Raw genomic sequence first — 27,335 nt, forward strand, 5'->3', positions numbered from 1 at the left:
CTGCTGGAACTTTTTTTCAGGCATTTTCTGCTGCTTATTTTCACCTTTAATAGAAATTACAGTAAAAAGCAATTGCTGAAGACAGTTCGTTCCATTTAACCAGAAGCTGAAACTTCAAAGAAATTGGAAGTTAATGCTTTAAACAGGCTCAAATACATGATGAAAGCATGTATCCAAAAGCTGATATGGTTTCAGTTCAAATTTGGGGTTCCTATTAATGGCTTTTAAAGACTAAGCTGCAATTTAGAATAGAAGTGCAACCTGCTTTTGGTAGCTAGTTGTATTCTTGTTCTTTATTTCTGTTACTTTCCTTACCAAGTAACTGGCTCTGTGGTGGAGCTTGTTGTGCACAAGTCATTCCTACAAAGGGCAAAAACTTTAGACTTTGTTCAGCTTCTAGTGCCTTGTCTACTGGAATTAGATATTTTACCAGGCCTATCAGGATTAGTCGGGTGGGTTTCCAGGTGACTGTCTTTGTCTGGAACCCAACAAAGTGACTTCTCACAGGATTTCCAGCACCAGAGTACAGGGAAACAGACCGATAAAGTGAGAGTGGTGGATGAGGAAAGGTTAATTAATTTAGAAGCAGTTTCAGTTCTGGTTGATTGGCATCAAGTGGAATTTTCCTCCAGTCCCTCAGCTCTGTAATAGCTTTTTCCTGATGCTGAGATGCTGTGATTAAAGGCCTCTTGAAGGTGGAGGGAGTGTGAGAGTGGCTTTTAGTTCCAGTCACACTTCAGAAACCCTGATTGCCAGGCACGCCTCTATTTTGGCAGGTGAGTGTGACTGCCTTGACTTGAGCTGGGGCCGTGTGCCTGTTACCGTTGAAAAATGGGGCATTGCACTCAAGATCTGCAAAAACTAACCTCTTACTGCAGTAGGGAGGAGGAGAAAACAGCAATATGCATTATTGATAAAAGGCTTCATACAAGAGCAATTAATTCTGAGTCTTTCCCACCTCTCTGCTGTCTGAATCACTGTTGTGGAGGTGTGAGGGAGGGTGAATGATTGCAGTGTTGTATGTTTGTGCACAAAAGCCAAGTCTCACAGGGGAAATCTGGAGAAAGTTCTCAAAGTGTTGGTCCAACACAGCAATAATAATTTTTTGTTAAATCAAAATATTCCAAACTGGTAGTTGGCATCTATGGCAGTCTTGACTTTGGCAATATGAGCTAATAACCATGTAGGACTGTAGGACTGCTCCATTTACAAACAAAAGCAGGATTTTGCCTGCATCCCACAAGCAAAGGAGTGTGTTTCACAGGAGGGCAATTTGGGAGTAAGAGATGGGTTCGAGCTTGGAGCGCAGGTAGAGCCAGCGTGAGAACAGGCAGCATGGCAGTCCTCAGACCGGAGGATGGGAAAACACCCACGATGCTGGAGTTTTTCACATCATCTTTCGCATCTATCACAAGCATTGAAGGTTGTGAAGAGGTTTGTGTTCTATTTTTCTGTTCGTGCAGACATTTCAAACTTGAACATTGAAGCCCATTCAGCGCACTGTGACTTTGTAGTGTGTGCTGAACAACCATTTTCTAACGCAAGTCATGCGTGTTCCAAAGTGTGATTTCTTCAGCTCTGTTTCTTAAGGATGCTCTGACTTGCCTAGTCCAAAAGGGTCATTGCTCTCTTCTGAAACCGATCTAGTGGCCTGCATTTGAGCAAGTTAGAATAGGGATGGCCTCAGCTGGGGCCAGGGGAGTTGTTAATGTCACTGCTAGTCTCTAACTTCTTACGTGCGCATGGCACCCCAACTACATCACAGAGGAATATTGCACTGTTTTATATTGAAAAAATGAATAACAGTAATGTGTTCTGCTTTAACTTGGTTCCCTACTGTGCAGAGGATTACCAGTAGACAACTGCATGTCGTTACTCCCTTCATTATGTGCACAAGAGCGTTGTTTGCTTATTTTCTTTGGTTGAGATGAGCCCTGCTAATATATTATTAATGTGAATTAAGGTTCTGTTTTATGGTTACTTCTTATTACCCAAAGGTTCCTCATTTTCTCTGAAGGATGATATCTTTCAAAGCTCCCTAGTACATCAGTTCTACAAAAGAGTTTAGCAGAGTAGAGTTCCTTCTATTTCAACTACTTAACTCGAAGCAATGCAAAGGAGGCACGACTTTTCTGATGGGGTGACCCTGCTGAGAAATCAGGCTGTACTGTTCAAGCCTTCAGATAACACTTATCTTGATTAAAGTTAACTCTTATTTTTGAATAAAGTTAATTCATGCTTTCAAACCACGATTTAAATCAGCAAGTTTTTCATCTTGATACCTTATACTTTTGCACTGTAGTCAATCTTTAGATTACTGCATATGTTTTGCTGCAGAAATCTCTGCTGATGTTTCACGTTTCAGCCTGCATCTGCCCAGGGTGGCTGGTGTCCCTGCAACCAAACCTGTGGGGATTTTCTTTTTCTCTTTGCTTTTAGAAATGACTTAATTCGTAAAACTTCTTAGTAAAAAAAAAAAAAAATAATAATAATAATAATAAATCCTATACAGATCCTGAGCTTTGTATTATTGTGTATTGGTTGCTAAATATTGCTTCTGAGACATTAGGCACAATGATCTCTCTTCTAGTTCAGTAGGAGCGGTCACCATGGATGGTTGGTAGCTGACTCTTTGTTTTGTAGGGGATGTGCCTGGGAGGGCCAAACTCCATATTCTAGGGACCTCTGTCATCCCTCTCCATGCCTGGGAGAACTTCATCCACAGATAACCACAGCTTTGTTCTTCCATTCAGTTCATTCCATGCTTTTTAATTTAATTTTTTTTTTTTCTTTTCCTGTGTAATCAGGGCAGAAGTTGATTCTCTTCCCTGCCACCCCCATATTCATTTTCTGGAAGGATTACATTTTAACTGCTAAATGTCAGTAAATGTCAATTTTCCCTACTACCCCTAAACTTCTATTTCATTACTTTCCCTTCATATAATTTTTATTAATCTGTGAGACATCCCTCTTTGCTATCTTTCCCTTTTTTTCCTCTAAGATCCATGTATTATTCAATAAATAGAAACTCAGTTTGTGAAGTATGATTAAATTTCTTGTTGATCTTTTTCCAAACCACTAAATTTGAGGTTTTCAGTATCTACTTTTTCCTTTAATAAGACATACATTGAAGGAAGAAGTAAAATGCTTTCAAAATAGAACAAACGTTTGCAATTGAACTTCTTCTGAGGCCAGGTATCTGGTATCCATATCATCTCTGTACCCTGCTTTCTCCTTACAGTTGATAAGCTCTTCAATTAGATGGTTTTTAAAGATTCTTGTGTTTGTTTGTTTTACATTAGTTATATAGAAATGTAGGCTCTGGTATTTGATTTGCATGTCTCCTTTTTTTTTTTTTTGAAATCATAGAGCTTGCAGGCTCAAAATAAAATATGTTATTCTGGCCTTTTTTGCATGTTTGACTGTGTATTTGTGTGATCACAAGAGTCCAAATTTGTAAAAATTGGGACAAATAAACATTAATTAATGGGAAGTGTAGCCACTAGAGGATGGTTACTAACCACAAATACATAACAAAGTCAAACTGGTAGGATAAGTAACTAAAAAATATTAAGATTCCTTTCTGCCTTTTTTCTGAAAAATCTGTTGGAGTCTGGCTTGAATTAGGAATTCAGTTTTGGCCTTACATCTATTTTCTCACTGGCTATGAAAATAGAAGTCAGTAAGCATTGCCATTTCCAGGAAGTCATCAGGCTCATGTGCATAATATAAATCAGGGATATAGGAGAAAGTCCCGAAATAGATGGCATGCTGCTTCTGAGATTCAGCAGAACTGTTCTGCATTTGGGCTGCTGGGCACCCCACAGTAACCCAGGTTTCTGCAATTTAACATCAGACCCATGAAGCATACGTTCCAATTCTAACATTTATATCCACAAAGATTTATAGTTTACAACTTAAATTTGCCAAGTGTCTGAGGAGAAAAAATCGGATACGTGAGGCTTTTACTCAGCAGAATATACTGAAGTTTCCATAGCTGTTTTATTTGATTTAAATGCTCCGATGAGAAACTTGGAGGAGCTGTGGGGCAGCTTTGCCCAGTACTTCTGCTCTTTGGCTGAAATACTTTTACAGGCAATTTGCAGGCTTGAAGGGCATTGGGAAAGAGAGTCCTGTGCCCACTGCCTCCCAGGCTGCACTGCAGGTATGTGTGTGCATTGCTGCCTGCCTGCAGAGCTGCTGGGGGATACAGCACGCAGTCACCGCCCCAGCACGACTCCCTCTGAGGGGCAGACTGAGTGCACGAGAACAAGAGAATCCTCCGGGACTTCTGTATCTGTTATTTCAGTGTGCGTGCTCTTCATTAATCTGATTTTTTCCTTAAGGCATAGTCAGATCTCTGGGACAGCATCTCCCTTACCACCTCCAGGTGGCCTCTCTGGCGACGTGAGCCAGAGGGGGGAGCAGGTAAGCTCGAGCTCTGTCCCCACGGGTGGTAAGGATGTGACCGGCTCCAGCTCTTAGCGTGAGGGCTCTACCCTGAAATTAAATACAGGTATCAAAAGCTGCAGTATCCTATAACCTGATGTTACAGCACTTCGTTCTGCGCTAGCAGTACCAATTTATATGATGCCTGTAGCTAGCTGCTTGAAAACATGAGCCAACTGTTAGCACTGCCTTCCAGGAAGCTTGGCTGCTCCAGGAGCTGCTTCAATGCATCGTGCATCAGCCTGCTTCCCTTCCCTGCTGCTGTTAATCCGGGGGCTCCTGCAGCAAGACGCAGGTATTATAACAAGCCTCACGTGGAATCTTCTCAGACATCTTTAGCTTGACTAGGTTTATTTAAATTGTAATTTGTTGTTAATTGCCCCAAAAGTAAAGAAGCGTGAAATAAATGTCTTCTAACTTCACCCATTTTATTGTTAGTTTGAAACAGAAGACTAGGAGGCAGCAGATTACTTATCCATAGACTTTGTACGACAAAGAAATAAGGCATGCAAATGATCTAGCATTGCCCGGTGGAACTGAGGAAAATAAAAACAACTAAATGTACCAGAATTGAAAGACACAGAGATAATAACCATTGCTGAAAGAGGAGAGCAATCAGATAAATGAGTCTAAGAATTATTGATTTGTCTATTTAATTAATACAAACCAAAACTGGAATGGTAGAAAATTATACATAGTTTTTAAAAAGCAGTATAGTGGCACAAAGTTGTGTGATATAATGGTGAAATACAGATAATGCCTAGTTGTGATTATTGAGTGGGAAAGTTTTTTCGTCAAGCATTTTGGTCTTTACTACACCCAGTGTTCCAGGAAAAATAGGGAACTTCAACAAAGTTCCTAGAAAATGAACTCGAACAAAGCAGATAATGAAGTTAAAGCAAATGGTAAAGTAAAATATGCTGGAGGTTGTGTCACCTCTTTGATTCCTTTGTTTTTTGTTAATGTCAAGTAGAAGGAAAAGATACAGAATAGTAACAGAGCAAAGTAGTAAATATGTTGCTATGCAATCAAAAGGAAGAAGATGTAGCTCTGGAGAAGGTGGGAGAAACAGGCAGAAATAAAATACTAAGATTGATGCAACTGATACTTGGGTACAGGGTTACTCCTTTGGGGGATTAATTAATGGCAGCACGGCAGCATGTCAAAAGTTAAAGAACTTTCTGTGCAGCTGCACTTGGCCACCCTCAGTTATATTTGGTGCATGAGGGTTCATCTCATTCGCTGCTGAATAGTGCTGGTGTTGCAACTACTGAGTGTGTGGATGCGAGCACCATCTGCACCCTGCGAATTGCAGCATCGAGTGACGGAGATACCACGGATCGAGGAGGACAGGAAAACATCAGCTATCTGAATTGTTCCAAGAGTAGAGCGTTCTGGATAATTAGTGTTTGCAAGGGTGAGCGATGATGAAAGCTAAATATACATGATTTGAGGACAGCATCAGGAAGAGGGATCTCAGATAAAATACCAATTACTTTCCTGATGTCATTAGCTTCTCAGGCGGTATCAGAGTTAATTGAAGAATGAGGCAAAAATAACCAACCAAGTCAGTGTCTTTGCTCAGGCTAAATATCTGTTAAGTGAAGAGAAGGGTTTATCTCAGCGAAGACATCAGGACTGTGACTAATGTCATAAATCTTGTGTAAAAAGGGGAAAAAAAACATAGAACTCAGGAAGAATGATGATCTGGTCAGGTCAGTGCTGACCTGGGGGATTATGCTGTGCCTCTGGAAAGATGCAGAATTTGGCTGGACGAAGCACGCCTCTGTAGGCAGGGCTCCGAGCTCAGCTTCCTGGTGAGATGGCCTTGATCTACGTGCTCTCTCTCTCTCTCTCTCTCTCTCTCTCTCTCTCTCTCTCTCATCATAATACTCTGCCAGGCTTGAAGGTTCAAATTTCCTGTGCAGAAATAGTTTTGCAGGAGATGTTTTGGCACAAATTGTTCAACCATTTCCAATAATAAGACTAGAAGAAAAAAAAATGCCTACATAAAATACAAATTACATTTGTAGCAATCTGCATGTTACTTGGATTTGAGGTTTATCGAGGGATGAATTTTCGTCTAGGACTGTCTTGCCCTGTCACCTTTAATCATTCCAAGTTCAGCCAAATCCCACATCTCGAATGGTGAGCCAGGATGTGTTTGGTTGTGACAGCTGACTCCAGGGCGGGCTGGGGGCAGAGGTGGGAGAAGTAAGTGTGGGATGGGGAGCGGAGGGGGTCGAGGCTGGGTACCAGAAGAGGTCTCTGGGCAGTGAAGCTTGGTAGGAGAGGACAGTAGGATTGAGGCAGAGACGGGACCAGCAGGGGGCTGGGTTTTGCAGGAGATCACTAGGAGGCCACCTGGCACAGTGCTCACCCCTGCAGGCTGGACTGCGACCCAGAACCTTCATGTCCCGTGGCTTCTGTCCCATCACTGAGTAGCTGGGAAAGCCACTGGTGTAAAATGCTTTAAGCCTTGTTTATCCCTGCCTTTATGTGCTATGTCATTGTTGCTACTGTTCTGGCTAACTGGCAGAGGTCTTGCAGCAGACGTGGGCTTTAGCCCTGTGGGTAGGTCATGGGGGATAGCAAAGCGAGGATACATAAAAGGGTTTGGTATTTTCAGGATTGGTTTGCTGGTGGAAAAGAAACAAATCCAAACCACTAGACAGTCTCTTCCACAGACACTTGAACTCCTTCCTAAAGCAGCAGTTTGAGGTTGGGGTTTCTTTTCTGCTCCTCCTCGGAGTACTTAGTAGCAGGTTGTACCTCAGCTTCGAGCCGAACTCTGCTGCAACTGGGACTTCCCGATGCTTTTGCAAATGAGACTGCAACTCAGACTGGTTAGAAACGAGGTGCTGGCAGTTAGTGACTACCTGTTTGGCTTGGATGACTTTCTGAGCATTGTGTGAGACATCAGAAAGGGACAGGAGCAGAATACATATTTTAAGAGTAGCATTCTGCCGTGGTAACCACAAGACCTTTCTCTTTCCGAGCTCCTGCCTCTCTTATATTGCACCTTCCAGTTTCTATGTAAAATGCAGAGGAGGTGGGAGAGGCTACAGACAGCAGTCCCCATCACTCTTCGATCCTTACTTGCATCCCAACTGAGTCCAGGCTGTGCTCTGCGTGTTGTAAGGATGAAGTTGAGGAGGGAGGAGTAGTGTATAATAAGGCATTTAATGCATACGTGCAAAGGAAGCAATATTGAAGTAACTCAAGCAGCCTTAATCCTAGAATTCATTAATGTTAAAATGTCTAAAATGACAATTTAAATCACGTTTTGTTTTTAAGTATTACAGAGGTCTGTTGATAGCAAGAACAAGATGAACAAGATGAAAAAGAACCAGTAGTCTATCTGCAACGTTTTGTTTATTACAGTTTTATTGATGAGGTATTAAATGGTTCAAAGAGAAAACAATTTAGAGAAACAATAGAATGATGAAATTACTAAGTTATGCTGTATGCACAGAATTTATCAGCATTTATTATAGCCTCTTGTCATCTCTGTGTTAGGGCTTTTCAAACAATTTGTGCTGAAAGCACAGTGCCACAGTAAAACATGAGGAAAATGACATCCAAAGAGGGTTTTGTCCCAAAAGAAGTCTGTGCCAGACCTAGGAAACAATCTGAGAACCTGAGTCCATTCTCTTAATGGTAAGAGCCTAACCTCTTAACTGTGCTGCAACACTTCGTATAGGCAATATATGTAAATTATTCAGCCAAAAAATCCGTGGTGTGATCTGTCAGGCATTTCCCAGGGCCTTCAGTCGCGGGTCACTTGCAGTCCACACAACATGTAAAGTCTGGATCGTACAACAGCTCTCAATAACTACTCTCGGAGATTTAATTGGTGGCAGGGTTATTTTTACTTCTGCTATCAATCACTTCCAATAAAGCTTCACCATTCTTCTGCTCTTTCACTGAGGCCTTTTCACTGAAAGCTGCAAGCTGCGCCTCTGCTGCCTTACTGCTAATTTTTGGTCGGGAATGTGCAAAGTGGTGGATTCTGCTTTCATTCCTTTTTCTTCGCTTTGTTTTGCAGAAGTTTCCTCATTTTCTGTACTGCATCAGAACTGCAGGTCGTGGCGCTGCCTGCGGTTTGTTACAGGAGCCCCTGGGTGCACGTAATGCTGCAGGTCATCCCGGAGAAAACATTAGCTGTATGGGCTGGGTATTCCCTTTTGATTTTCAGTGGCATGGTTTTGACAGCTTAGCTATGTAAAAGGATATTAATAGTGTCGGAAAAATCTTGAACTCGCGTGGTCCGAACAGTGAAAGGAGCCCATATTAGGGCCTTGCAGGAGAGGTGGGGTGGGCTGTGCAGCGTCAGGCCTGCCACGGGCTGGGATGGAGGGAGGGCAGCGGCAGGACTGTGTGTGGGGTCTGCTTTCTGTCATGTCGGTAGGGCTGCCACGGTGAGCTTCTGTGCTAAATTTACCCAACTAATAATTACTGAGAGACAGGATGTCTGAGCTAAAGGTGCAATAAATATGAAACGTACACTGAGGACAATAGGTGCTTGATAATAAGGAAATCTGGTAGCAGCATTCACAGGCTAACAGCAGAGAGATTGGCAAAGATAGGAAAAGGAATGGAGCTACTGACTGGGTGATAGTGTCTGGGGAGCTTTTTGTCGGTTTGGTTTTGGGTGGTGTTTTTTTTTTTTTGAAGGCTTACCTAGTCGAAGGAGATGATGTTATCCTATGTGGCCTAGATGAAATCTGGGCTGAGGACTACTGCAGGAATCTACACAGCTACAGACTATTTGTCATCTAGAAATCTGTGGTCTTTAAATGATGCGGTGTCTGTGCAGAACAAACCTTTAAAGTTCTTCTTCAAAGTGCCAGAGCGCACTGCTGGATCCTGGGATTTAAATGTGTTTCTCCCTTTGGCTTCTGACAGGTATTTGTTGCTTTTGATACCTTCTGCAAAATATCTAAGCCAACTGGGTGGGTGTATGTACTGGAGAACAAAGCTGTTGCATGTATTGCAAAACAACGGGGGATTCGTGGCTCTGTTGTTCGTTTCATTTGATGCACACTCTTGGATTGGATTTGGTTTAGTTTATCTTCCATAAATAATTGCTTAATTCAAATATGAACCTGTATGCTCCCTAATGTTTAGTCAGATTTGTAACGTGGGCGAGCATGGATCTCTTTCGCTATACCGAACCCATCGATAAGGCTGCTCGCTTTTTTATTTTTTGGTACCATTGTGGTGTAGGCAGAATTGGGGTCATGACAAACATGCACTTACTTATTTGAGAAAACATACAGACTTCAGTCATGCTGCTGCAGCCAAGCCTAATTCCATCTTTCTCAAAAGGCGAGAGAATTTTTCTGTCTGCTGCAGAGGCTGAAAACCCCTTTATTAGAACTTGCCTCAGCAAGCTTGTTGCAGAGTTATGAAAGGGCTCCACCTTCATACCCGAAGCCCCAGGTTCTTACGTTCTCCTGACCTGAAGCTCACGGGGGTAAATGAACCAAACAGGCACAGTATTTATGTAGCAGTCCTTTGGGAAATGGGCAATAACATTTTCTGGTAGCGCTCTCATGTTTTAGAAGGGAAGTGCAGCTGTCGCATGGCATTCCCCAGGGACGCTATGAGGGTCCTGGTGTGCGGCTTGCCAGTAATCCCAGTGCTCATGAAACTGGTCTTTGGGGTGTCTTGTTTTCTCAAGCTCTCTTCTGACCCCCCCCCCTCACCCTGTTGTGTAATGACTGTGTGCACCCCTGAGGAGGTTTTCTGGCTAAAGTTCACCTTTTCCTTTCTTTTGTGGTAACTGTTTTTAGAAATATCTCCCTTAGAGCTGAACAGCAAGTGGAATTTTGCGTGAAAACTTTGTCAAATATGAGCATTTATATTCCCAGCATTTAGAAATGCCTGGGGACTTTTAAAGCTCCTCCTGAGAAGGAGAGTAGCCATGCCCATCCCAGACCAGACAGTGCTTGCTTCCCACACTCAGCTGGGGTCTGAGAAACTCAGGGCTCTGTCCCTGCTTTGCTAATTCATGTTTTAGTAGTAAAAACCGAGAGGACCTCAGCACACTGTGGACAAGCCAAGAGCCCTGTCTGTGGCAGCTGCAAGGACTCAGGCAGTGAAGTGAGAGACACCAATTTAATTCAGGCAGGGCAAGAATCAGAAAGTGGATGTCTGCACCTAGGCTTAATAGATGTTGGTATCTGATTTGTAAAAGCAGGGGCTCTTCCTGAACAGCAGTTCTGTCCAGGACCTAAGGAAGCTTTTGTACCAATCTGTCGTATATCTTCCATGGAGACTTTTAGTTTTGACTAAAATAGTTCTAATTTTGCAGCCAAAGATGCAGCTAGCGATGGGTAATTATGAATTCTGGCAATGTACCCCCCTCTCCATGTTCAGAGTCGCAGCTTCTTGGTTTAGAATAGTCAGCCGCTAAGAAGAAACCGAGGCTTCAGGAGTTTGAAGTTTAGTGCATTATGGTTTGAGAAATGCCTCCTGATCCTGCAGTGGTTGATACTATTTAGTATTAAGTGTTTTGAACGTGATTGCATTGGACCTGGTTGAGCTTGTGCTGTGTAATTGTGTGATCAGAACCGTGTATCACTTTCTTGACATTCTTTCGCCAGATCTTCTGTCACCCAAAACAGAGCAGAGCCCAAGCAGCTTGCAGCAGGAGGGATGCTGGGTTGCTCTTGAGAGATGGTTGTAAGAAGCCCTTGTAATTCCCATTAGTCACAAATGTGCCAGTGACCTTGGAGAAATAATCCCACCTCTTCATCTCATGACACGTCAAATGGTGAAGACAAACCGAGAGTTGGTTTCAAAAGGCATTCAGTGGTGCCACTGCTTGGAAGAGTAGTGAGTGGCTGAAAGTGAATAAACACCTGAGTGTTTTGGAGGAGGATTAACACATGAAAGTTGAAATTGCCAGCACCTGACAGGTCTTAGACAAAATCCTGCACAGTAGGCAGGTATGCTCCAGGTTTTCTGGAGTGTTGTCTGATGTCCAAAATCTGCAGATTTCTCATACCCTTGCTGTCTCCATTTGGGGAACTGCCTTCCCGGCTGATGGGAAGAGCATCACGGCCGAGCGCCTTCTCCCCGTGCCGCTGCCTGCTGTGAAGCGTTCGGTCAGAGACCAGCAGCCGCACTGCTCAGACAATCTGTTTTGCTGTTAGCACGGCTTTAGTGCGGGTGTGTTTCCCTGGTTCCCTGCTGCGTCATGTCTAGGAGAATGATACCGGATGGCACATCGCTTCTGTGGAATCATCGCCTTGAAAGTCATTAACGCTTTCAGCAGGCAGCTGCTTCCACACTACTAATGCTGGCTGGAATCAGGCAGGTGACTTTAAGCCAGGAAGATCTTCCAGGTCCCTTTTCTCCATTGCCCCAGCTTTCTCCCACCCGTCCCTGAAGCCAAATCTGTCTCTTCCAGGTATATTGGCTTGTGGAAATGAGCCAGCATTGCAGTGCGCCCCGAGCAGCTACAGTTGCAGGGAGAGGGGGGGAAAGGACAGCATCGTACAAGAAGGAAAGGGATATGCCTTCCAGCTTGGAAAGGTGGAAAGGATTGAAGTTCCTGCAGTGATCTTTGTTCAGCAGTACTTTTGCTAAATCCCAAATGTTCTGAGCCCCATGCAGTGTGATGGTGCTTTATCGGAGGCATCAAAACCTTAAACTTCCAAATATTGGTGGGGTCCTCCTCCTCTGCCTCTTGCATGTATAGTCATGAGGCAGCCAGCACTACCCAGGAGAGGAGAGGAGATCTATTCAGAAATGTAAAGGAAATGCTCTCGGTTTGGGAAACAAACAAACAAACAAACAAAAAACCTCCATTTAAGCTGTTCTTTTCTCCCTTTGCAGTGTCTGACTGCTTTCCTGTCATCTGGGTACAGGGGATACAGAGCAGTTTTCCTCTAGCATCCAAAAAAGAAGCAGATAGTGGATTTTAGGGCTGGAGACCTCTTCTCCTGCCTCTCACACATCCTGGTGTAAGGCTAAAAATGGGCTAAAAATAGAAATAAAATGGGCAGCAAAACCACCAAACCAAAAACCCTGCTGCCTGGAGCTCAGGGGGAATAAAGACTGTGTGCTCGGGGGGGCTGGGAGCAGGGACTCGCCAGGTGCTGAGGGTGCACCCCGGGGGTTGCTGCTTGCAAAGTGCCGGGTCCTGCACTTTGGCCACAACAACCCCATGCAGCGCTACAGGCTGGGGGCAGAGTGGCTGGAAAGCTGTGCAGAGGAACAGGATCTGGGGGTGCTGGGTGATGCTCACCTGGACACAAGCCAGCAGTGTGCCCAGGTGGCCAAGAAGGCCAAGGGCATCCTGGCTGTGTCAGGAGTAGTGCAGCCAGCACAGCAGGGAGGTGATCGTCCCCCTGGGCTCTGCTCTGGTGAGGCCGTGCCTCGAGTGCTGGGTTCAGCTTTGGGCCCCTCACTCCCAGAAGGACATCGAGGCCCTGGAGCGTGTCCAGAGCAGGGCTGCGAAGCTGCTGCAGGGCCTGGGACACAAGTCCTGTGGGGAGCGGCTGAGGGACCTGGGGGTGTTTGGGCTGGAGAAGAGGAGGCTCAGGGCAGACCTCATTGCTCTCTGCAGCTCCCTGAAAGGAAGGGGTGGGGAGCTGGGGGTCGGCCTCTTCTAGCAGGTAACCAGTGATAGGACCAGAGGGAATGGCCTCAAGTTGTGCCAGGGGAGGTTCAGGTTGGAGATGAGGAGACATTTCTGCTCAGAAAGAGCAGTCAGGCATTGGGACGGGTTGCCCAGGGAGGTGGAGTCACCGTCCCTGGGGGTGTTCAAGGCAAGGTTGGACGTGGTGCTTGGGGACATGGGTGACATTGGTAGTAGGGGGATGGTTGGACCAGATGATCCTGGAGGTCTTCTCCAACCTGAATGATTCTGTGAAGGGGGTGAGGGGCAGCTCATGTGGAGTTCTTGAAGGTTTCTGGAGAAGACGCCTTCTGGGGCAGGACTGTTAGGTGTATCGGGTGGTTCCCCTGCATTGTGCCCCAAGAAGCCCGCATTCCCCAGCAGCCCACGTGCCTCAGCACCAGATGCTTCAGGTGCTGGGGGGCTCAGGGGGAGCTGGGGGGCCGGGCTTGGGCGCTGCGCTGGTGAGCAGAGCAGTGACCCTGGATGGGCACCGTAGTGCAGTGAGCAAAATGAATCAAGGAACTGCAACATAAATAGCATTTTACTGCACCGGTACTTGCTTATGTTGACTCCATCTGTTGAATTCCCCCTTCCCCCAGTTTATTTCCTTCCTATTTAATAGTTCGCTTGGCTTTAGAATATATGTTCAGACAAAATAAGCATAAGAAGTCTTTGGAGAGGAATTTACTTTACTCTTTCTCCTAATGGCTTCCTTTGCATTTCTAGCCCCTTCTGAATACTGCCAGTGTTGTTTCCAGTCAGTCACACCACTCTGTCATATCTTTGCTCTACACAATAAGCAGTTCCAGGGCTCTTCTTGCCTGATGCACATTTAAACCATCAGCCTCTGAGCTACCCACTGAGTTATGACTTAGAAACAGATATAGATCTTTGCTTGAAAATGCCAACAGCATAGCTTGCACAAATGTGAGCGTGAAAACATATACAGCAGCAATTTGAAGCAGTAGAGAAGTCTTACTGATGTCCTTGCTGAAGGTTTTAGAGCTTTATTTTTGAAGACAAGTCAAGTCCCCACAGGGGATGGCTTTCAGGAGTAAGCATTTGGCATTACTCAGGCTGGAGCTATTCCAGTTGGGTTCCCTAGGACTGGATGAAATCTCAGTACCTCATCCGTGAGGGGGGTGAGGTGGTTACTGCCATTGCTGTCGATGTCTGGGACATAGCAAGTGTCCCCCTGGGGTAACGCTTGAAAGAAGTAGATGAACCCTATGGAATAGGAAAATTTAAGAGCTCCTCATTTATTTCTGGGTTCTTGTGTTGATGTAGGGTGGTTTAGAAATACTTAGGAGGCGTGACAGAAGAGAGAGACACTGCTTGGCCTGGCAGGTGATGTGACAAAGCACAGGTGTGGGTGTAGAGAAAGGAATTGTGAAAGAGGGGGGAAGAGCAGCAGTGTATGAAAGAACTGGCCTGGGATGGCACATTGCCAAGCTTTATATGGATGACAGCTCTAAATTCACATGAAAGTGAGGGGAAGTTGACCCAAAGGGCATTCAGGTGTGCAGGCAGCAGTATGGGAGGGCGGGAGGATCGTTGTGATTTCTCTGCCAAACGGTGGGGCTGGAGAAGAGATCCCCGCAGCTGAGAGTGGGGGAGTCGTAAAGGTGGGCAGTTGGAAGGGGCTGGGTGCACTGCAGGGTGAAAAGTCAGACACATGGAAAGCGTCCACAGCATGAAGCCAGCACACGCCTCAGAGAGCCTCAGTGTGTGGGGAGGGGATGTCAGGTCCTGCCGGGGAGTTAATCTCCGTGACCGTAGTCACACGTGCAAGAAATGGGGAAAGGCTGAGGGGCAGCACAAGCTCCTCTTGGAGCTACTGTTAACCATGCTTAATCAGATTAAATACGTTGCTATTTCCTGCTTCTGTCTTGTTCAGTATTATCACTTCTGTGTTAATTTTGATACCATTTATTAGCGGGAAGACTAAGAAAGGAAACATCAAACCTCGATCTTCTCTGAACTTTTGTTGTTGTTTGGACTGTGCTTTCTGCTGTGTCCTGCATGGTTGTGCAAAGTGCCTATATGTTTTTGGGAGTATTGCTGTATTACAGTCACTGCTCAGGAGAAAGGCAAAGCTAAGGAAATAAAACTGGTGCTTGAAAAGGAAGTGGGCGAGTTTTGTGATGGCCACCATTGTGGCAACCCGTCTCGGGCTCAGGTAGGCCTTCTCTGTGGTAGGGCACGTCTCATTCACAGTGCATGGTCAGAGAGTGGAGGTCTTAGACATCTAGAAGATCAAGATTATAGCCTTGAATTTGTTTTAATGTTCTGTGAGTAGTTTAAGTCAAAGCAGAGGGAAATTTCCAAGGGCTTATGATCACCTGCACTTCTGAGGAGATGCCACGGCATTTTGTGTAGCTGGAGTTTGCTGAAACAGTGAAGTTTCACGCATGCACAGGCTCTATTACTCATGACCAGCCAAGGACTGAGATACATGAATTATCAAGGCCAAGCCACCTGAATCCTTATCAGAATTGACGCACTCATAGCTGGTGGGAATGAAGTGAAGCTCTTGTTGAGGACTTTTTTATTTATTTATTTTTTAGTTCTTTTTCCCTCCAGAGGCAAACCTTATACCGGGCCCTAGAGTGGAACTATAAAGTGAAAAGTGTCGTCATTTTCAGGACGGATTTTAATTTCCTTTTCTTTAACTCAGAAATTTAGGGAGAGTCAAAGTGATGGTAGAGCTACACATCTCATTTTAACCACAGTCCCCAGATGTGGTAGGTGTTCATGCGATAAGAGGCTCTGGGCAATTTGGCGCTGTGCTGGTGCCCGGGGTGTGCTCCAGGCAGAGCGACGCCGTCACGTCAAGCTGAGCATCCCGTGTTTGGGGGCGCAGCCAGCACACCCTGCACAGCGTGTGTGGGGCTGGAGCCCTGCTCCAAGGACAGACAGCGGCTGGCTGGTGGTGAAGAGCTGCTCAGCACAGAGCAAAGCCATGGCAAGGTCCCTGCAGTCCAGAGACCAGACATTGAAGAAGAGCGTGAACACGAACGCCGTGGTTTGCCTCTCCATCCTCTGATCCTGCCTGTTGCTTGAGGAAGAGGTGCGAAGGGAAGGGTGGAAAGACCACTAGAGAGCTTCCCAACGCTGTTTTTTCTCCGATGGTCCCAATGTGCGTGTTAAAGAATCAATAGAAAGAAAGGGCATTTTGTAGTGTGTCTCTCAGAAGGGGCTTTAGGCAGATGCTGACTACTGACTTCAGGTATTGAAGACTGCAGTCTGCAGGTGTTCTTTCGTAGAAATTGTCATAAGAAGGTACAGAGAGGAGCTGATCTCCAGGCCTTCTTGTACGAGCAGGCATTTTAGGGTGTTCTTGTCTGGTAACAGCATGTTAGTAGCAATTGGCGATTTATTTTTCTTTAAAAATACGGTTGTGGTATTTTGAATAATGCAGAAGCCCCATGTAGCTGGTTTGTAGCCTGTCACAGCTGAGAGTAACCAGAATCTTAAGGTGCCAGTAAGAATTATGTTTCTGTCCACACTGCAGAGCAAGTGCAATATTAAAATGCAAAGTAGTCCTATGGTTGTAGGAAAACACAGCATGCTTTCTGCTTAAATCTATGTACCCGGTAGTATGAATGTACAGCTGTGTACTTTGGGCACTGCAGCTCAGATAGATGAATTTGATATTATCAGATTATTTGGCAGAGCAGTGGCTTTTCTTTATGGGCATTTTTGGCTTGTTTCCTTAATGAAGGAATGTTGTCAAGCGATACTTAGGCAATTTTATGTGCCCCCCTTTTATGCTAACCTCAGACATGCATGGAGATACCTTTGAAATGTATCCCGGCCCACTGCTTTGCCATTTCAGTTGTGTTTGCCACATCCCCACGAATGTTTATGAACAAAGGCAGTTGACCTTTGCAGAGTGAATGGCTGGGTGCATATGTAATTAGAGAATTAAGAGTGGTATGTCTGGTGTATTTACCTCAGGTTGTGGAGCCCTATTACTGAGGGCCTGGTTGTGATTTGAATACCGCTGCAATAAATAAAATTCAAAACCACACCGAAGTTGTTTTCTGAGAGACCTAGTTGATTCACTGCAGGAGAGAGGCTTGGAGCAAACTGATATTTATACAGCCTGTGCTCTCTGGGGACGGAGGAGCAGGAGTGCTGCGAGAGCTGAGTTCTTCTGCCTGTTTGCTGCGTGTCCAGTGTGCGAGCTCTTACAAAGAGCAAACCCCTCCGTTACCTTGTGCTTTTTATTTTTGTACATCCCAGCCTTCCCTCCTAATTTCCTCTTAAAATGCGTGTTGAAGAAACTTGCAGCATTGCATGTCAGCAGGAGGCCGGCTTCGGAGCGTGCCTCTGGCAGTGCACGCAAGCAGCCCTCTGTCCCCTCCCTTCTCGCTCGTGCTGGCAGGACACCAAAGAGCTGTGGCAAAGGATCCGAAGAACGGAGTAGAGCCTGGAGGTTTGGAGAGGAGGTGGGCAGAGAAGGGACCCTCAGCACCGGCACCAAACCCCTGGTACTCACTAGGCTGAGTGGAAAGATGAGATGCCACGGTCACACGTGGTGCAAAACGGCCCTGCCTGGCCCTGCTCTGCTCTGAGCAAGGGAAAAACACCCCTGTGCCTGATCATCCCCCCAGGCACCAAGTGGGCGCCACTTCATGGCAGCTGAGCGGCCCTTGGACAGCTCTGCCTCAGCGAAGCCTCCAAGCAGATTTAATTTCCCGTAGCCTAAACTGGATTTGGAATAAAAGCAGGAAGGTTTGGTGATGACCCGCGACCTTTGCCTTCCCTGGTTTTATTCCTTGTCTGCAGACCGATGCTTCAGCACCAAATAATTCTAGCAGAAATGTGTGAGGCGTTTTTTATTATTTTAAGAAAAGGAATCGTTGCTTTGTTTGAGATTTGCATTTGTGCATTTCCCTGCTTGCTGGGCTGCCATTGCAAACAGACACGAGCTCCTCGCTGCAGCTTGACTGACTGGCAGTGCTGATGCATAGAGAAGAAAAAGTAGATAATTTCAATTCCTTCTGCGTCCTAACACAAAGGATGGCTTTATCCCTTACAGAGAGATCTGAAAACAGGTAAAGATTAACATTGAATTAATAGATGTAATGCAAAAAATCAGGACATAATAAAAGACAAAACATCCAAAGCCATAGTGATAACTCTTTTTTTTTTTTTTTTTAATTCATAGCATAGGGGTGGGAAGAGATGAAAGAAACATTATCCAAGCTTCCTTTTGCCATCAACCCCTCTCAAATAAAGAATGACTGGAAGAGCTGCTCTGCAGCAAATGGTATAGCTTCTGTGCATCGGCGTGAATTTAAATTCCAGGGCTTATTTGTAGGGTTCAGCATTTTTTATAACAGCAACATGCAAAGAGGAAAGAAAGTAAAAGAAGTTAGACGTTTGCCCCCTTATGCCTGAGCAGAAACTTTCTTCACCCAGCTAGAAAAATACAGCTGTAGTTAAATACATACAGATCCCTATTCCCTCTTGAGGATCCCAAAGGCTGAAAGTTTCTTCCCATCCCATTCCTGTTAATAATGGTCATCCTTTCTGTGAGAAAAGCAGAGAGTGGAGGTTATAAAACAGATCATCTTTTGAAGGAGTTCAGATTCTGGAGTTGTTGCAAGTGAGTAAAAGGTGCTGCTTAAGCACAGAATGTGTGGCGCATGTGTGGTTTAATTCAAGCATCACAACTGTTTGGAACCAGGAGAAGTGGCTGAAATTTAAAATACGTAAAAAGATACATGTAAGGGTCTTAGTCCCCTGTGTAGGGAACAGAGAGCAGGTGTAATAGTAAAATTTCTGCCTAATCTGCTGGTGCATATTTAAGAGAAAGTCACCAATATGTCATTGCTTCCTGTCCTCAGCCTGTTTCATGCAGGTGCCCATGGATATCTTCTCTCTCTGCTGGTACAGTGGCAGCATCCAGAAAATCACTTGCTGCTCTCGGGAGTCCTTAGAAGGCTGTTCCCTGTGTAGATCAGGCTATTAAGGTACGAGGGTTCCTGCTATCCTTCCTTGCTCCCACAACACCAAATCAATGGAAAAGCAATGAAGAGATATTGTGCCACTTTTCTGTCTCTGTTTTTTTCTTTTCTCCCCCGTCAAGAAATTCCACACAGGGAAAAATTACCTAGGGCTGGCCTTCCAAGCTGTGGTTCAAAAGTGATTTTGTTTTGTAGGTACAACTTCACGGTTTGAGGAATCCCCACTGTAAGGTCCTGGCTGGGCAGGGCATCCCAGAGTGCCCACCAGTCCCCGCTGGTCCCCACAGACTGCTGGAGCACACCATGGGGCGCTTCCCTTCACTTGCTGGCTTTTCCTGGACAAGTTCCCTCTAGAGCTCTCGTTCTCCCTTGCCTTCCATCAGCCTGTGGTTTTGGTGATCTCCCAGTGAAGAAATTTTAATATTGGCTTCATCCGCTTCTTGCAGACAGCGGGTCAGTAATGCCGAGCTCCAGCAGGAACGGTTTTGTGCTGTGCAGCTCCTGCTCCAAGCTGTGCTGCCCATCCTTGGACGTGGGCATCCCCGCTCTGTTATGTAGAAGCTGCTGTGCACTGGATGAACAATCTGGGAGCTGGGGCATGTCTGGGGGGTTTGCCTTGATTTGGAATTAGGTTGGTTCATCATCCTGCCCACAGCCTGTCGTGACAAGCTGTGACTCAGCTGAACTGCCTGGGAACTTAGGGGGATGACTGGAGGCTCCTTGAGCTGGTACTGCTCTGTAAAGCTGCTCTTTGCTCCAACCATGGCATGGACCAGCAGGGCTGGAAAACTTTCTGAAACTCTGGGTTTGTTGATGATTACCTCTGTAGTATTGTAGCATAGAGCTAGAATTCCAGACTTTCTAAATCATCATCATCTAAATTTAGTAGAAATTGGTGCCTTTAACCCTGCTTGGCTTTCATTTTAGAGTTTGTCTTCAACTCTGAGACTTCAGAAAAGGTATAGCTTATGGTTTCCAATTTTAGATGTAAGATTTCATTTATTTTTAAGGCTCAGAAGGAGAAATTCAAAGGTTAGTGGTTGATTGATACATCAGATGTTGCTTGGTTTGTATCACTTTTTTGAGTATCTGCTCTTCATTTTTGCATTTTCCTTTCTCTGCTTCTCCAGGTGTCATCTTGACATGAGTACATTTGAGCTTGGCACTATGGAGCATAGGAAACTTGCTGGTAGAGTCAGAGAAGAGAAGCTGCAGTGTGCTATGTATCAAAATGCTTTGTAGAAGCTCTTCAAAGAGTGAGAATTGAGTGAAATAATTTTCATAAGCACTCAATACAGACATGAAACCATCTCTGCACACTGTGCAAGCACAGGTACAAAGCTTATAGTGCAGTTAACATTAGTAAAGGTAATGGTTATGTCTAATTAATAGCACGGGAAAAGTGAGAGGATTTTTGCAGAGTTCTGCTCAGAAGTGACACTAATCCAGTAATATCCAAGCAGTAAGCCCCGTAATGCTTTTCTGAATAGCCTGGTTAATCCCGAGGGTGTTTGGGCTTTATTGTTGCACACGTAATTTAATGAACTTTTGAAGAGACCTCTAGGCAACAGCCCAAACTCAGAAGGGCAGAGAGGAAAATGCTGATAGACAGTCCTACTGAACTAGAACACAGTGGCTGTGAAGGAAAAGCTGCTGAATGGGCTGCTGGCTGAAAGAAGTGAAGCAAGTGCTCTTGGACTTGCTAATGGGCTCTTTGTCCAAACTGGAGCCACCTCTTTTTTTTTAGGAAGTTACTTGTGTTGGAAATGAGGCCATCGCCAGGCTGGGAGAGGAAGGAAGAGGCAGATGGTGAGTGATCTCCAAGGGGTGTGCTCTGGGTGCACAACACAGCTGTGGAAGAAGTAGGCTGGCTGTGAGGACAGTGAACTTGGCGAGAGCTCCTTGCAGTGCTCAAAATCAGGCATCGTGCTGGGGCCACCGCGCCTGCGGAGCGGAGCTGAGGGGACCCCAGGGCAGTCGTGGTGCTGAGGCTCCTGCCCGCCCTGCTCAGGCAGCTTCGTGCCTCCCACAGTCACTCTGCACTTCCCAAAAGCACAAAAACAGATGCTCAGCAGAGCAACTCTTATCCTGTTCCCGGCCTAGAAGAGAGGAGAAGCCTCTTGTTCTGTCCAGTGGTCTCCCAGTGCTTCCCCAGCATTTTGTGAGGGGTCGCAGGCCTTCCCTGCGGTGCTGTCATGTCTGCTTTGTGGAAGCAGCGAAGAAGAATAAGCTTTTTTGCCCAATGATGCAGATTGCCTCAGTTGGAGTCAATACAGAAAGTACAGTTTGTGACCTCCTTCCTCCGACCTTTAAATCATGCTTTTTCCTATAGCCAAAGAGATGCCTGTGACATCGTTTGAGCCTTGGGAAACGTGGCAATCGGATGGAGAAGCAATCTCATTTTCCTGGGCTGATTCACAGGTCCCTAATGACAGGTTAGGTGTTAATACTTGTTTTCAGCAATTATCGTGAGGTTGTGTTTTGACTGGGACCTGATAGCAAGCATGAGTGAGAAGAGCTCCAGGCTAAAGCCTAATAGTGCAGAAGTGGCTGGTTTTGTTTGCCTGTTTGAAAACAGTTCCTGCACAGTTGTAGTCCTTTTCTGAGGTGAACAGATCAGAGGTGATTGCTCTTCCCTTGTTTTTTATTTCTTTTTCAATGCTTTTGATGGTGCTTTATATGGCATCGGTTTTGTTGCTGCTCCATCATTACAATTCTGTATGAAGTACCAAACTCAGATCACAGCCGTATTGTGTGGGATCCATATAAATGTGCAGTAAAGAGCTTCTCACCAAGCGTTATGGATGTCTAGAGAGATGAGACTGAGAATGGGCAGAGAAGAAAAGGCATGATTCAGTGATGTGCTGCCACTGCACAAAAGCTCGGCTGCAGAGTCTGATGCAGCACAGTCCTTCAAATGGGAAGGGACACGTTCCTTGTGTATGAGGTTCCAGGCTCGGGAAAGATGAGCTCTGCTCTCTCTTCTAGAGATTAACACCTTTAAAATAACCTGACCTTATATGTGACAGAGCGAGGTCACTGACCTACGTAGTCAAAGGTCTCGTTCTGACCCTGATGTGGTGAGCAATCTGCGTAGTGCTTAAGAAGCACATTCAGAGTCAGCATGAAAGTTCGTATTGTTTTGTATCTCACTGCACTTTAAGGATTTGCATCACACCTAGAAGCCCTTTCTCCTAGCACCTGGCAGGTGGGAGCGTAATTGCCCTTGGCAGAGAGAACTGAGTGAGAGGACCAGAGATGCTTTTCTGTGGAAGAAGATCTCATGCAGCCTCTCAATGCTATTACCTACTAAGGCTTTAACCCTTAGGCATGCACGGGTGTGCTTAATTGTCCTTGGTCCACTGAAAGGAGATGTCCTGAAAGGCATCCTTAAGGCAAAAGCTGGGAGGCAACTGAGCATAGGAAAACTGGTCATAAAGAGGAAATCACTTTTGCTCCAGACAGGAATTAATCCTGAATTGAAGACAGGATTACTTTCCCTAGCTTAGGGCAATTTTTTCTTGATCTGAGTGGGTGTGTCCTGAGGCTGCATCTTCTCCCAGCACATTTTTTTTCCCTCCAAAAGGGAGATGGGATTTTCATAGGATACTTAGTTTCATGTTCTCGTGGACCTTGTAGTCTATAAACCAAAGCTATGGGAAGGAGGCTCTGCCTCCCTCCTGAACTTCCCTTTCTTTTTTACAGTTATGGTACACTCATTTTTTCCTACTTGCTGAACAAGTTTCCGTTTCATCCAGAAAGTGGGAGGCTCCAGCTCCGCTCTGCTCCATCTCCACCTGGCTGCACAAGGTTTCTGCTTTCCTTGCAGGAGTTCCCTTTACACACCTTTTTCTCCATCTGACTGCAGTGCAAGTGCTGCAAACAAGTAGCAAAAACCTGCAGTTCTGCGTCCAGAGAGAGATGAGATGGGTCTGTATCCATCTCAGCCTCAAAATCTCTCCCTGCTGCCACTCAGGGTCCATCCAGCTTCAAGAGACCTTCTGTATTCTTCAGCCTAGGAAGTGGGGCAGTTAAGAGCTGGTAAAAGTCCTGTGATCGGTTGGCATCCTTTGGCTGGAGAATGCGCTCCGAGTAGCACTTGTCATCATCTTTGAACTCGAAGGCTAGTTGCATGTAGGTACCAAATTAAAGTCAAATGATGCAAAGTGATGACGTTGCTTTCTCCTATTTCTTTACAGCTCCTGTATGACAACCCAAAAGCTCGTCAGGAAGTAGAATATCACTGGCGGGCCTCAGGGTGTCCACATATTGTCCACATCCTGGATGTTTATGAGAACATACATCATGGAAAGAGATGCCTCCTCATTGTCATGGAATGGTATGGACCAGCAGCAGCCTCCCACCAAGCATTGCTCTTTGAGGGGGTGGAGGGAGTAGGGAGAATATGTTGGCTTACGTAAGAATGAAGAGAGCTTCCTTAGCAGCACAAGTTTAGTTTGCACAGCAAACCTTTTGTTGTCTTTTTAGAACTGGTAGGTAAATGTATAGCTGCTCCACTCAACTTGTATAATGGAAGAATGGGGAACCTTAAGCATAATATAAATTTTCCTTGTACTCCTTTGCAAATATCCTGAGGAAAGCTGAGCAATTAATACAATCTTGAAAGATACGTCTCTACAAATATGATGCACTTTGTCTGTGATTGGACTTCACATGCAACTCCAATGGTCTAACAGGATTGTTTTTGCTACTGTTTTGACTACAACTTCTCCTACTCTCTCCGTGATCTGTAACCACAACTAGAGTCTTCACTGGAGATGAATGAATAATCATTTTTGGTATCTTTGCTTCCTCCTTTCTTTTTTTTCATCTTTAACCCTTACACAAAACAAGGTTACTGTCAGCCTCCCTGTGCCTGGGTATCTGACTTCCCAACTGTGCATGTCATGTTCCTTATGTCAGTGTGCATTAAATTGCAAGCATCAAAACTCCTTGGTTTTGTTTTGTTTTCTACTTATTCTGTATCACAATGGTTTTGTGCATTGATTCAAACAAGTGTGATGTTTAGGAAGCATTGGCATAGGAGGCGGTCTGTAATCTTTTCTAATCCATTCCTGCCATGGTTCACAGATGCACAGTCAGGTGTTAATTTGGTCTTTCTTGCTCATGTAAGTTGTTTTCTTGTTTTTGTGTGTGTGTTCTTTGTTTCAGCTTGGAGGGAGGAGAGCTGTTTAGCAGGATCCAGGAGAGAGGAGATCAAGCTTTCACCGAGAGAGGTGAAAAATCACAAGTTTAAAATTAAAGTTTGACAGATCGCTTCTCCTTTTCTTTGTCCCCTTGCTTAGCTCTCTCTTACAGGATTTTTTCTTTGGCTTTATTTTTTTGTATGTTTGTTTATGCTTTTTAACTCTGTATCCAACACTGTAGTAAACAATTACTTTTAAAGGTTCCTGTAAATGAGGAGTTAGCTGACTGTGCCAAGTTTAGGCATGATATGGAAGCTTAGAGGAAAATTCCTTGTACAAAGCCACTCAGCTTCTTCATTTATGAACCACCACAGCCTCTATTACTCTTGTCCCTGGTCTCCTGCCAGACCACAACATCAGCTCAGTTCCTACTGTGATTTTTCTTCTGGCTGTCCCTCAAGTAATGTCCCTGTGCACAGCTATACTGTGAGGGGATGAATATAATGAGCAAATCACGTTTGATGAAACATTTCTTACTCAAGGGTTTTAAAGTACTACTTGAAAGGAAGTGTTATTAGCCACACGGTAAACAAGCCTGCTCATCTGTAATAGGGACCGTGTGCATGCTTAAAGACCTGCTATGAGTCAGTGACAGAGCTTGTAATAGAATAGTCTCACCATTTTTATTGTCATTGCTATTTATTATTTGCAGAGTACCACAGGTGTGCTTGACTGTCGTTCTCCTTGCCCATTCACAACAGAGGAGGTTATTTCTGCTCAAGAGGGAAAACATTAGTGTATGTAACTAGCATCCTGACAAAATGATTTGAAGAGGAAAAATGTATACCTGAGCTTGTAAATTACTGTGTTTTCTAAGTCTGATATAGAGGCTAGGTTTTCCTTGATCCTGTGTTTCCTGGCCTCAGATGAATCCTTTAAAGTGGTAGGAGAATTGTGTAGGAGAATGAACATTTTCAGGTGCTTTATTTGTTTCTCCCTAAAACAAAAGATTCCAGAGAGGAAACTGTTTCAATTGTCCTTAGTGATTCTGCTATGCTAAAAACATGCATTAAATACCATTGTATAACATTCTCCATACTTACTCAGAAACCATTTGGGAGTGTTAAAATAGAAATATACTTTTATTCATTCTTGAGATAAATGAGCCCTGTTCCACGTGATTCTTCATCTCTGCTGGCCCGTCATATATCTGCCACAACTCTCCGTTAGGAGCCATGGTTCTTGGCCTGGGCCAGGAAGGAGGAGGTTGTACAAGGCTTTCTGTGAAGGAGATGATTGTTTCTGCTTTTCTGATTGTTTTTGCCTAAGACTGCATAATTTCAATCTCAATTCTAGGTTACAGTACAACAATTTCTCTCTTCTACTGCAGCTGAGGTTTTCACCTATGCAGAAAAGAGCAGCAGGTTAAAGCTGCTCTTTGTTTCCCCGTTAGTGAAGATGTAATACAATGCTCACTTGCTACAATGAGAATGTAACCTCCTCCCTGCTCTGAAACCTCTCCCTGTGTACCTGCATTCGTCCAGATCTTGAGTACTGCTCTTGCAAGGCAGCTCACCACCACCAAGAATTTACCACTGGGGTACATGTTAAATTTTGGAAACCTCTTGTTTTATAGCAGGTAGTCTAGGCTTTTTAGAATAGAACTGTTGACTTTGTTTCTTCTGAGGAAAAACTTCTAAAGACAATGAGGAACAAGGTGTGACCTGTCCTAAAATTACAAAAGCTGTCCCATTACTCCGGAACTAGAAGCTGCAGGTTAAGCTTCTGTCTAAGATAACCAAGGTCATGTACTGGACTGCTGGAGATATGTCCTGGCTGGGAGTCCTTTCTCCACAGTCTTGCACATTGCTTGCATACCTGCTCTGCTCTTGCTGCTTTTCTGGTGAGCAAATTTAAGCACAAATTTATAAGCTCATAAAAAGCAGAAGTCTCAACTGTTCAATTGCTGTGCATGCTCAGGAGGAGGGCTGAGCAGCCAGGGAATTGGGGGGTATGGTTGCCCGCAAAACCAAAACACAGCTGTTAGGGCTAATTTTAGATTTTCTAGTCTTGACGCTAGCCCTGTATTCCAGCAAGCTGTTTGTAAGTCATAAGCATTCCCAAGCATGTCCCTGAGTTACAGTGGGAATGTTAATGTGACCTTTCTCTAAAATTGTATTTATAGAGGCCTCTGAAATAATGAGAGACATCGGAACAGCCATCCAGTATCTTCATTCAATGAACATTGCCCATAGAGACGTCAAGGTGAGGCCTGAAGGTGTGTGGTCAAGAAGAAAAGAGTGTAAAGCAGAAAAATTAACGGGTAGTGTTGGTTTAAATTAGAACTAGGAGTGCAATCAGATGATCAAAGTGTTCCTATTCCTTTGCCAGTGTGTGAGCAGGGATTTGTACACAACTAGCTCACATCTAGTCCAAGGTCAAAATATTCATGTGTGCTAATGCCTTCCAGTTGTGTAAAGAATGCAGAAGAATTGAGGTGATAATCAGATGGCTAACTGAATGGGTACTACCAACTTGGAATCCAGTTAGTTAACAAGAAAATAACACTGCCTGAAGTAAACTTACACTAGGTACTACACCTCTACCTACAGTCTTTAACAGTTATTACTTGTTTTCAGAACCATACTTGTATTAAAAAAAAAAAAAAAAGGTGGTTGGGGGTGCTTCAGAAACAGGAGAAACTGCATATATGGGAGGAATAATGCAATTCCTTGTATCCGACCCATGTTAATAGTGTTTGTAAGTATTTGGAAAAATTGGAATTTCTCAGTTATTGCCATGTGGAACAGTGTTTTACTCACTAAAGCCTGTACCTAAATCTTGTAGAGTTTTGATGAGGTATTGTGTTTTATATATATAGTATTGTGTTTTGTTTGTATTCAGTAAAGCACACAGCATAAGCAAAGACAAGATAGCTGCACCAAGGAATTCCTAGCACAGCAATAGGGCAGTGTGAGATGCAGTGTGCTAAAGAGCAGGCCATGCAGTGATGCACCGAGGCACCTGCTTGATTCCACAACTTTGAGTGTATGAAGTTTCTGTGGATGCTTCTGTGTATTTATCTGGAGGGAGAACTGACATTGAGTGGTGTCACTGAGGAGTACG

General features: G+C 44.7%; 1 protein-coding gene across 2 annotated transcripts in view; it reads left to right on the forward strand.

Annotated features, from left to right (window-relative positions):
* MAPKAPK3 (MAPK activated protein kinase 3) overlaps positions 1-27,335 on the forward strand; it is a 50,934-nt gene that overhangs the window by 11,950 nt on the left and 11,649 nt on the right. For both annotated transcript variants that reach the window (XM_032194272.1, XM_032194270.1), the window contains exons 3-5: positions 23,262-23,401; positions 24,235-24,299; positions 26,395-26,474. In XM_032194272.1, the coding sequence (XP_032050163.1) occupies positions 23,262-23,401; positions 24,235-24,299; positions 26,395-26,474 (285 nt within the window). The remainder of the gene's footprint in view (positions 1-23,261; positions 23,402-24,234; positions 24,300-26,394; positions 26,475-27,335) is intronic.

This window comes from Aythya fuligula, chromosome 10 (assembly GCF_009819795.1).
Source record: "Aythya fuligula isolate bAytFul2 chromosome 10, bAytFul2.pri, whole genome shotgun sequence".
In the NCBI taxonomy this organism is placed as follows: Eukaryota; Metazoa; Chordata; class Aves; order Anseriformes; family Anatidae; genus Aythya; species Aythya fuligula.